The following is a 12,308-nucleotide window of genomic DNA, read 5'->3' as shown; positions in this document are numbered from 1 at the left end:
CGGACTCTACCCACACACTGACCGTAACATGCCACATGAACAACACCTGTTGCCATGTTGTCACAGCGTTTTCTCACTGGCAGCCCATTTCTGATCTTTTTTAGCCTGTGTAAATACTGCCTTATTGCCTGGCAATGTGTACAAGTACACCGTCAAAAAGTATGTTCAATCGCATTGTACTGCCCTCTATAGGTCTTCCTCCCTCTCACGACCCCCCCATGAGGTACTACCACAAATAGCATCTAAATATTGACAACATGCATGTTTTGCTCGTTATATACATTAGGGGTGAGGACATTCATGCATATTCCAGGATTATTTCAGCCTCCAACGAATGGAAATTAATATAGACTTTACATATTGTGTATGCTGCGCCAACCTTGATCCACGTTCCACCAGTTGAAACATTGGCAGTACAAAAAACGCATAATTGATTGCGCAGAGACATAGGAAGGACATCATATTATTTCGTCAGACAATGTTGAATTAAAGTCAACTATCTAAGATGCGCATACATATTCAGTCAAATTGTGCGGTCAACGCTGAGGAGAAAAATAAGGATCTTGGGTAGATCTATTCACAACGCAATACAAGCCGTACCACTCACAAGATACAAAGGGATTCGTGCCTTTCCACCGATTCCCCGGCGCGCATGCTACAGAGAGAGATCTCGGTTGAAATGGATGTATCTGATGTTTTGCAGTTCAGTTTATTACACTTTTCCCATATGAAATTATTACTTTTCTTTGATTCCATTCCACAATGAGAGACCAAGATTCGCTGTGAGAAATACAAGAACCCGCTTTTTTGTCGCGCTGATCGTCACGTTGCAGGCGTGAATGAGACAGTTTGTGCAATTCATTGCCAGGTATTTGGAGCTAAAGACCGCCGTGGCTCTACTTTGAGGATTTTACAGCGGGGAAAAAGGAAAGAAAATCACAGATTCCACATCACCATAGGACAGGATGGTAAACAGCGGAAGGTAGTTGGAATGCTTTCGCATTGACAAGGTTCAACATGGTAAGGACAGCGGATTTTCTGTCTGAGATACACGGCTGTATTTGCTCATTTCAAGGAAGCTAATTATTGAGTTGGGGAGCTGTCCATGGTCCAGAAAATGATTTATCATACAGCTCTTACAGCTGTATTCAAGTTGGTTGAATCTAAATTATAAACGATGAAACGGGTGCATTTGATTAAAGTGCCAACAATATACATCCGCGTTTACTGGTAGATATAATACATTAACATTTACATTGCATAACTTTTTGGGGGGCTACTCAGTGTCCTTCAAGGTGATGTATGAATGCGCAATTCATGAAATCATTGCAATGCCTCATATTCGTTCAGTGTAGGCCTGTTTTGATTGAATTAATTAGTGGTAAGTGGCCTACATAGGCTACAGACTAACTAAATTTGGAATGCAATACATTCTTAATCAGTATGAATCAAATGTCCTTTCGTAAAACATAGCCTATTAGCCTACCATAAACTCTATGATCATATTAGGATGACTACACCCACAAAAGCGGACCTCCAGGCCGATAGCTTTTTCTATTTTCTCGATTTTGTCACAGATAGAACTTGTGTGTGTGTGTGTGTGTGTGTGATTGTGTGAGTGGTGCGCGCGTTTGTGAGGGAGGGGGTGGGGGCGAGAGAAAGGGAGAGAGAGATGATTTGAACAAGAATTAAGGGATTCTTCAACTTCAACATATACCGGATGCGAAATAAAACGTTTATTATAGTATTATTTATTCCACATCATGATGTAAATTGTGCATGACATTCAGCAATGCTTGCAAATCCGTTTTTGCTTTTAATCAACTTGGGTCTCTTTTTTTCGCCCGAGGGATGAAGGGCTGTGACTGTCCCTATGTAACAATCAGTATTTCTAACGCATGCAGGCTTGAGGATGAACACCTTCCACAATGACCACGACTAGCCTATTTATCATTTATTAACAAGATATCTCCGGATATCTGATGATAATGATTGATACCCGGCGGTTTCTATACTATTCGCAAATCGTCGGGATCTGCAGGGTGAGTAGGACATTGGTCATTCCATAGGATTGCTCGTATCATATTTTTTAAAATATATCATGAATTCTTAACTTAACAACGGAATTTTGTTCCATTCGATTTATAAAATATATATTTTAATACTGGGTGGCATCGATTAAATGTGAACATTGTCTCAAGATTAACTCTTTGCTGGAATCTTCGGGGAATAGAATTTGAAATGGCAATGGATTCTGTATAAATGCCGCAGATGGCTAGTGGGTTTAGTTTGCAAGCCATTTGAATGCATCGATAGATTTCAAAATCGCACATCACCAACCTAAAGGCGACTATAATCAAACTGCTTGCTCTATTTTCAAAGAAACACATGCATAGGCTGTACTCTTTTCCATGACATTCACCAACATGCACTGCATGTCATCAATATATCGCATGGAGATTTATTTCATTTTCGGTTGTCTATACCATGTTGAGATATGATGCTGTAGCTGAATACATAATAATGGAACTGTACTGAATGTGGCATTTTAGCTGCAACAAATGTTTATGGAATAACCATATTGTGTCTTGCCAGATATCTGCTCTTTCTTATGCGTGTAAAACTCCAAACATGTATATGCAATTAGTTACCTAAAATGCTTTACCAAGTGTATTATGTCTCTATCCACAAGTGCATAGCTCCTTGTAACCACTGCATGCAGGGATGTTCCACTTAACACAAGATGTTCATTAAACAGACAATGCCTGCCTTTCTCTTCTAGATGACACCCCATACCGGCACCATACTTCAGTGAGCTGGGGCACCTTCTCCCTCGAAAATGCATATCTGGATACTGAAAATAATCCTCCTGATCGCAGCATCTCTGAGTCTGGTCGAGATGTACGACAATTACGGGGAGATCTGTAGGAATCTATGTACATGCGAAGAGAAGGAAGGGATACTGACGGTAAGCTGTGAGAATAGAGGGATCATCCGACTGACAGAAATAAGCCCGGTGCATTTTTCAATGTACCACCTTCTGCTGACAGGGAACCTCTTAAAGAAACTGTCCCTCAACGACTTCATCAACTACACTGGGGCGACCATATTGCATTTAGGCAACAATGCTATCGATGAAGTGGAAACGGGTGCTTTCAACGGACTCCAGGGATTAAAGAGATTGCACTTGAACAACAACAAGATAGACGTCCTAAGGGATGATACGTTTGTCGGCCTGGAGAGTTTGGAATACCTTCAGATTGATTACAATTACATCACCAATATAGAGCCTAATGCCCTGAGTAAACTGCATCAGCTCACAGTTCTCATTTTGAATGACAATTTGCTCTCTGCTCTGCCTACCAACATTTTCCGGAATGTTCCCTTGACACATCTGGACCTCAGGGGCAACCGGTTGAAAATGTTTCCTTACATTGGGCTCCTGGAGCACATGGACAAAGTGGTGGAATTACAACTTGAGGAGAACCCGTGGAATTGCTCATGTGAGCTCATTGCCCTGAAAGCTTGGCTGGAGAGCATATCGTACACAGCTTTGGTGGGGGAGGTGGTATGTGAGACACCGTTCAGACTGCATGGCAGAGACCTGGACGAGGTCTCCAAACAGGAGCTGTGCCCCCGCCGAGCAATCTCTGAATATGAAATGCGCCCCCCTCCCCCACTCAGCACCAATGGATATTTCCAAACCACGCCAGCTTCGGTGACAGCCTCAGCCACCTCGTCAAATGCTTTCAAGGCATCGTCAAGGCCTACCAAGGGCACCCGTCAATCAAACCGAACCAGGTCAAAGCCCACCTCCCGGATTCCAGCTAACCCTTACAACTATGGCCCCATCATTGCTTATCAGACCAAATCTCCTGTGCCTTTGGACTGTCCCACCACCTGTACATGTAATCTGCAGATTGCTGATCTTGGACTAAACGTCAACTGCCAGGAGAGAAAGATTGAGAACATATCTGACCTGAAGCCCAAGCCATACAATCCCAAAAAAATGTATCTCACGGGGAATTACATTCCTGTGGTACGCAGATCTGATTTCTTGGAGGCTACCGGATTGGATTTGCTTCACCTAGGAAACAATAGGATATCCCTCATACAAGACAGAGCTTTTGGGGATTTAACCAACCTGCGTAGGCTGTATTTAAATGGTAATCTAATCGACAGGCTTACAGCAGAGATGTTTTTTGGCCTGCAGAGTTTGCAGTATCTCTACTTAGAATACAACAAAATCCGTGAGATTGTAGGGGGCACGTTCCGGTTTGTGCCAAACCTTCAGCTGCTTTTCCTCAACAATAACCTTCTGAAAACCTTACCAGCGGGAATCTTTACTGGGCTGTCCCTCTCTAGACTTAATCTCCGCAGTAACCACTTCCAAAACCTGCCTGTGAGCGGTGTGTTAGATCAGTTAAAATTGCTGTTGCAGATAGATCTGATTGAGAACCCGTGGGATTGCTCGTGTGACGTCGTCGGCATGAAGATATGGCTCGAGCAGCTCAGTGCTGGCACCGTTGTTAATGAGGTTAAATGCGAGACACCCAAACGTCACAGCGGGATTGATATGCGTTCCATTCAGTCTGAACAGCTGTGTCCAGATTACTCTGACGTAGTCGTCTCAACAGCGCCCCCCTCTGACGAGCCTCTGCCGGACAGAGCCACCACCACAGAGACCTACCAGAGATCTAACCCCACTAGCAGCGTCGTCCCTCTCTCTGTCCTCATCCTCAGCCTGCTGCTCGTGTTCATCATGTCCGTTTTTGTGGCGGCGGGGCTGTTTGTTGTCGTGGTGAAAAAGCGTAAAAAGTCCCAGAGCGACCGCACCAGCACCAACAACTCTGACGTGAGCTCGTTTAACTTGCAGTACAGCCTTTACAGTAATAACCGAACCGTCCCCAAAGTCAAAGCCCCCGCCGGACACGTGTATGAGTACATCCCTCACCCTATGGGCCACATGTGCAAAAATCCCATTTACAGGTCCAGGGAAGGCAACACAGTTGAGGATTACCGCGACCTCCATGAATTGAAGGTGACTTATAGGAGCGATGTGGATGAGGAGAGGAACAGCAACATGAGAAGTCCCACTTATAGCGTGAGCACTATTGAGCCTCGCGAGGACCCCTCCCCTGCAGAGAATGCTGAGCACTTCTTCAGGGGCATCATAGAGGCGGACAACCAATCCCCCTCCGGTAACAGTCTAGAATACAAGTACACTGGCCCTGTCTCGTACACGTACAACCCAAACTTTGATGTTAGACGCCAGTTCTTACACCCAGAGAGGATACGAGAAACAGTGCTTTATGGCACAGCGCCGAGTACTGTTTACGTGGAGCCCAACAGAAATGAATATTTGGAACTAAAAGCGAAACTTCAAGTCGAGCCGGACTACCTCGAAGTTCTTGAGAAACAGACCACTTTCAGTCAGTTTTGAGCATCAGATTTGTCCATATATGAAGGATTTCCCCCCTTAAACCCACTGGCTCAATATTGAGGGTGCCTTGGCACGACACATCAACAAAATAAGCATTAAACGGGGTGTGCCAAACTCTATTATTCTTATTTCTTAATTACATGACATTGCAGGAACTGAAAGTCTCTCTGAACCCAACTGGACGAATACACAAGTTGTTCTACTTAACTGGTGATTCAGAATCTATTTTTATATGGTGAAGATTGAATACACATACATGTAAGTGTACAGGTCAACTTACGCAACTACATTTTCAGGAATATAACCATACATATATTGTGAATCACAAAAATGTTTATAAATCACCATCTGATGAAAAAACACTGTACGGCAGTGTCTCCATCAAACTGCGCAGGACAATTCTCTGCTTTAGTCTGTAAAGTAAGTATTTATTGGAGTACTCTGCCATGTATTTTCAAACATTTTGATTCTTCATCAATATTACCTGTGTCATAATTCCATGATCCTCTGTAAACGTTTATGTTTGTAAGTTCCATATCATTTACTGTAGCTCGCATTGTAAAAGTGGCTTTTTTTTTAATGGTGGCACACCCCCAATGTTAAAGAAAGACTGCGTCATTTAAAGAAGAAAAGAAGTTGTCTTTGTATGCTTTCTGCACTTTTTGGAGTTGGAAGGCAAGTGGGCCTTTAAACAGCTATCATTAGGATGATTACTATTAAAAATGAATACGTGCATTCATTCTTAATATGTATTCTTGATATGTTATCAAATTCATGAATAATAATTGAAATAATAATTATGTTGTGTAATACTGATATTTTAATGTAACACCTATTTTTATACAAGCATTCGCAATTCTCTTTCCCTCATCAATTTCATTCGTTTTAATTGCTTTGCACTTATTGCACTATATTGACCAAAATATGTTAATGTCATCAATAAATATGATGTCAGGTTCATCTATGTTGTTGTGGGGAATATGAAAGGCTATCATTAGATAATTCACGGAGGCAGATGCACGTAACATGTACCAGTCAAGAGAAGTATGTGTTTCAATCGGATTTTGATCAATATGCTTCAATCAAAGATCCCGTGAGGGAGTCCTCATAATCACGGTGGTTCCAATTGCAAACATCAACAATTGTGCAGATCATCTTCTGATAGGGTTAAAAACACATTACATCACAGGCACCAAAAAATACATATGAAAGTGTTCCTTTCAAGCCTCCAGGGCCCTATTCCAGAAGGGGTGCACGTGAGCCTTTTTATAGCGGCCCAAAATGAAAGCAGCATTTTAGAGAACAGAAGGGCCCGAAACTCAGTGTATCTGTCGATATGTCATAGCCGTCACAGGAGGTGAATCATAGCCAAGTGTCCACAGGCTAACGATGGAGGCCCGATCCTGTCATGGGCTGAAACGATGTAACCTAGGCTGTTGACAGTTTTGGGGTAAATTATGTGCCAGTGTAACTCATTTGGGAAGTGACACAAAATCTAAACATTTCACTTCCAGCACCCTCAGCCAAAAGCTGCATGTTGTTGTGCGTGTGTTATTAGCCAATACTGAGAATCTGACCTAGCTGGTTTACTGCTGTGCTGCAGTTTCATTTCCTGGTATTTGTGTTTCACCTTGGTAAACAACTGCAGTGACCATAGAAATCCTTGCTTGGGAAAATAAATGATTTCAGGTGTGAATCATAATATGGCGTTAGTATAGGGATGTGTGTTCGATGTTTGTGCTTATGTACACAATTGTGTGTCTACACTGACATGTGCTTCTTTGTGATTTCATAATCTACCCATCTCATCTGTTGAGTGAACCTGGTGGTGGGGGGGTTCATGCTCCTATTTTCAAGCCAGAAGCCAGCCCCAATGTTGCCATGACCCTGAGCAGGGTAGACGACTCCTGGCTAATGGATGCATGAATTAGCCATGTCCCACTGCAGGAGGTTGCCATGAGAACCCTCTAACCTGACAAATAATGCTTTTAATAAGCCAATAGGGGTCCTCTGTGGGGCTCCATGTGGAAGGGCAGAATGGTTTAATTCGCCTCCCTGGATTATTTCACTTAGCTCATTTGGAGGGGCCAAAGGAGGGAACATCTCTGCTGTAAACCTGGTGTGCTGCAGTGCAGGGCCGAGAGGACATGTGAGGAGGACGCTCTGCCACAGCGTCATGATGATGTGAGCAATTGAGTTCAAGGAGATTTGGGTAATTGAGAAGGCAGAGATGAGATCTGACAGGCACCAATGAGTCTGATGATTGCTTTAATCATGATAGTTAATGGAATTCCTCCAGGCATGTAAAAGCGCTCCAATGTTCATCAACACATTAAGATTCCTTGTCCCTCACCTCTGTAATTACAGATCAACGTTTTTTTGTGTGTGTGTTATTCTCACCGGTTTTAATGAATGTTTTGTTTATTGTATTATTTGAGTCAATATGTCTGATACTATTTCACATTTTGCAAACAGGCTCACAATGCGAGAAAATGTGTTTTTAACCTGGTTTGTAACCTTTCAATGGTTTTCATGGGCATCCAGAAAGAAACTATAACTTATTATTCAAAGCAAGGGTAAAGCATAATTTCCATTTGGCATTTTGACCTTCAACATATTGCAGTTTAGAGAATATTAGTGTGATTTGATTAACAAAGCAGCCTATTTCTCAAGTACCTGTGGTAAAGATTCCTAAGGGATGTTGTCTAATGTTAATTCACCCGTCTCCCCAATCTATTGTTTTCCCGGGCTACATGAAAAGTAGTATAATATGGTAATGAAATATGTTATAACAGTATACTGGAAAAGGACAGTAATAAAAGCATGTATGTATACTCCACATTCCTGTGGTACTGAGAGGTTGAGCTGAGCTACTGTGCGTACAACTTCCTGTTAAATATGACCTAGTGACTGTTCCTCTCTGCAGGGATAAAAACAAATCAAATCAAATGTGCCGTATGAAAAAAATCTATTCTGTTAGATGGTGAAAAGTGTGTACAGAAAACCAGCGAGGGCCCTGGATTACTAACAAACTGCAACAACAGTTTTTAAAATGGATGCTATTTTTGTCTGTCATCGCATAACCTTGTGTGTGTATGTTGGAGAGACTGTGAGAGTTGTGTATGTGCATAGAATCTCAGTGACAGTGTTTGTGTGTTCGGGAGGGAGGTGGAGAGAGTCGTGTATGTGCGTAGAATGTCAGCGACGGTGTATGTTTGTGTGTGTGTGTGTGTGTGTGTGTGTCAGTGCCTCTTTCCTGTCTCCCTGTTTCCAAGCATGCTCCCACTGGGTCGCCCGGTTGTGCTTATTAGGCTCGCGTTTTGTCCGTTTGGTTATAGTGCTGCAGCCGTTGATCAGAAGCTGCAGCGACCCTGTTGTTTGATAAATGGCAACCATAGCATTACTGACTCCCCAGCCTCGTGATGTCTGGCCAAAAAAACAACAGGTTGATGTATTGCTTCCTTGAGTGTGTCAAGTCATTTAACTGTAGCCCTTGCCCTAGCTCTGTGCGTCATTGTCTCTGAGTGGGAGGAAAGGAATGCATAAATGGTACACCCAATGATGCAGCATACTGTAGTCACAGTTATTTTGTCTCGAATGTTACGGCTGTACTGGGTGATATTGTTAGTTGACTTGAGAGCTGTTGACAGCCGTAGATATGCGAGAAGGTGCTGCTAAATTGATGTCAATGTGGCAATGGATTACGGTTTATTTTGTTTGGTGTGCTGACTGGATAGGCTGTCATTTATTTTCCTTGAAACCATGCAGGATCACACACACACACACGGTCACAGTCTCACACATACACGTGAACATGTACACACGCACGCACACACATAACTGTGTATTGAAGTTGGATTTTAGCACAAGCTCAATATGTGACAATGTGATTTCATGCAAGACTCATGACCATAATATGGAGATTGTTTACAATCACAGGGATGGACTTTAAAAATGAAATTGCATATTTTGCTGCTATGTATGGGTAGAAATAGCCTATTGTCCTTGCCAAGATTAGAATTCTTAGACCATACTGAGGAACTGGCATAAGGGAGTTGCGTGTGTCATAAGGATGTGTGTGTTTTTGTGTACTTCTGTGTGTGTTTTTCTGAGTGTGTTTCCTCATCAGGGTGTTTGTGCGGGTATGTGCCTGTGCTGTGTGTAGATAGTCTTTAATTGGAGTCTGATTTACTGTAAAATTCCACCCATGTGATGTTTTATTCTCTGTTGTCCCCATTTCTCAATCTCTGTCTTTCATACACATAAAGGAGCATAATTCAGAAACAGGCCTGATAAAAGAATTAGACTAGGTGCTAGGAGATTGACCTGATGAAATGGTGGGAGGTCGTACATGAATTTCCCATTTTTATGAGACTCTGGAATTGACTCTGGAATACAGTATTTAAATGTTTTTGAAACAAATACATTTGATTTAAAAAAAAAAAAATGCAGGCTAGTTTGAGATTTGTTAAATGGAGGTATTATTCAAAAGTATTCATCCCCCTTGAAGTTTTTTCAATTTTGTTGCATTACAACATGTAATTTAAATGGATTTTTACTTGGATTTCATGTAATGGACATACAGAAAACAGTCCAAATTGGTGAAGTGAAATGGAAAAAAATAACTTGTTACAGAGAATTCCCCCCAAAATTAAATGGAAAAGTGATGCGTGCATATGTATTCACCCCCTTTGCTATGAAGCCCCTAAATAAGATCTGGTGCAACCAATTACTTTCAGAGGTCACATAATTACTTAAATAATGTCCACCTGTGTGCAATCTAAGTGTCACATGATCTGTCACATGATCTCAGTAAATGTACACCTGCTCTGAAAGGCCCCAGAGTCTGCAATACCACTAAGCAAGGGGCACCACCAAGCAAATCAAATCAAATCACATTTTATTTGTCACATACACATGGTTAGCAGATGTTAATGCGAGTGTAGCGAAATGCTTGTGCTTCTAGTTCCAACCATGCAGTAATATATAACAAGTAATCTAACCTAACAATTTCACAACAACTACTTTATACACACAAGTGTAAAAGAATGAAAAATAATATGTACATAAAAATATATGAATGAGGGATGGCTGAACGGCATAGGTAAGATGCAGTAGATGGTATAGAGTACAGTATATACATATGAGATGAGTAATGTAGGGTATGTAAACATTATATAAAGTGGCATTGTTTAAAGTGGCACCATGAAGACCAAGGAGCTCTCCAAACAGGTCAGGGACAAAGTTGTGGAGAAGTACAGATCAGAGTGGGTTATAAAAAAAAATCTGAAACTATGAACATCCCGCGGAGAGCCATTAAATCCATTATATATTTTTTTAAAGAATGTGGCACCACAAAAAACCTGCCAAGAGAAGGCCGCCCACCAGAACTCACAGACCAGGCAAGGAGGTCATTAATCAGCGGCAACAAAGAAACCAAAGATAACCCTGAAGGAGCTGCAAAGCTCCACAGCGGAGATTGGAGTATCTGTCCATAGAACCACTTTAAGCCGTATACTCCAAAGAGCTGGGCTTTACGGAAGAGTGGCCATAAAAAAGCCATTGCTTAAAGGAAAAAATAATCAAATTTGTGAAGAAAAAAAAAGTGTTTGGTGTTTGCCAAAAGGTATGTGGGACATTCCCAAACATGTGGCAGAATGTACTCTGGTCAGATGAGACTAAAATTGATATTTTTGTCCATTAAGGAAAATGCTATGTCTGGCGCAAACCCAACACCTCGCATCACCCCGAGAACACCATCCCCACAGTGAAGCATGGTGGTGGCAGCATCATGCTGTGGGGATGTTTTTCATTGGCAGGGACTAGGAAACTGGTCAGAATTGAAGGAATGATAGAACGCTATATACAGATATATTCTTGAGGGAAACCTGTTTGTCTTCCAGAGATTTGAGACTGGGACGGAGGTTCAACTTCCAGCAGGGGGGGTAAATAGTTATGCACGCTCAAGTTTTCTGTTTCTTTTGTCATATTTCATGTTGTTTCACGATAAAAAATATTTTGTATCTTCAAAGTGATACAAACCCCCATAAAATCTATTTTAATTCCAGGTTGTAAGGCAACAAAATAGGAAAAATGCCAAGGGGGTGAATGCTTTCTCAAGCCACTGTACAATGGCTACGTTTAAATCCACACGATAATAGGATTATTGTGAATACTCAGATTCATATAGTTCAATAAAACATTTACATGCTCCTAGTTCCCTAATAATCCTGAAATCAGGCTACCTAATGGGACTTTGATATATGATGGTATATCGCCAATCAAATTAATTGTTCGGCCAGAGCAACCATGTAATTTTTGGGAAGCTCGGACATGTTCAGACATGTAAAGTTTGTATGCAATTTTTTTTTCTCCGAACTCTCTCCACTCGCACAAAAGAGGGAGGCTCGTGCTGCTGGTGCTAGCACCTCCACAGTTCAAATAAACCACTGGAACTCCGATTAAGGTGTTTACATGTCCTAATAATTCTTAAGTGTTTTAATCCAAGTGTTTTAATCAGCATATTCTTACTTCAATTATGAACTAACTAAAGCCGTACTCGGCCATAATCTGTTTAATCAGTTTTAATGATTAATTTGATGTAAACATACTAAATGTTGAAGTCTGAGTAAGTCATTGTGAAAGGACAATAACAAGGAAAGAAAAAAACAGTGGCACTCTCCTCCTCCGTGGAATGAATCGTGTGACAGTTTGCACCCATTTGGAAAATAGAGAAGGCAGTGTTGGCACTGTGTGTGTGTGCTTGTTTAAAATGGAACTTGTGCAGGATCTCTCAACAGGCCCGGTGCAGCACCTACGTCAGCTTAACCTTGTGCTTTCCTCCCATTAGTTGTATGCTACAGTA

The 12,308-nt window shown here is 41.7% G+C and overlaps 1 protein-coding gene across 2 annotated transcripts; it reads left to right on the top strand.

Annotated features, from left to right (window-relative positions):
- The first annotated feature begins 298 nt into the window (after positions 1 to 298).
- On the top strand, positions 299 to 8,294 carry LOC112253737 (SLIT and NTRK-like protein 5). Of its 2 annotated transcripts, none has more exons than XM_024425704.2 (2): positions 299 to 1,020; positions 2,783 to 8,294. In XM_024425704.2, the coding sequence occupies exon 2, from the start codon at positions 2,840 to 2,842 to the stop codon at positions 5,441 to 5,443; it is 2,604 nt and encodes an 867-aa protein (XP_024281472.2). In that variant the 5' UTR covers positions 299 to 1,020; positions 2,783 to 2,839; the 3' UTR covers positions 5,444 to 8,294. The 2 variants fall into 2 exon arrangements, with proteins under 2 accessions (XP_024281472.2, XP_024281473.2); XM_024425705.2 differs by lacking the exon at positions 299 to 1,020 and adding an exon at positions 1,682 to 2,042.
- Positions 8,295 to 12,308: the final 4,014 nt, after the last annotated feature.

Source organism: Oncorhynchus tshawytscha, linkage group LG07, assembly GCF_018296145.1.
Source record: "Oncorhynchus tshawytscha isolate Ot180627B linkage group LG07, Otsh_v2.0, whole genome shotgun sequence".
Taxonomy (NCBI): Eukaryota; Metazoa; Chordata; class Actinopteri; order Salmoniformes; family Salmonidae; genus Oncorhynchus; species Oncorhynchus tshawytscha.
Note: the sequence above shows the minus strand (reverse complement) of the source record. Positions and strands in the feature narration are given on the sequence as shown.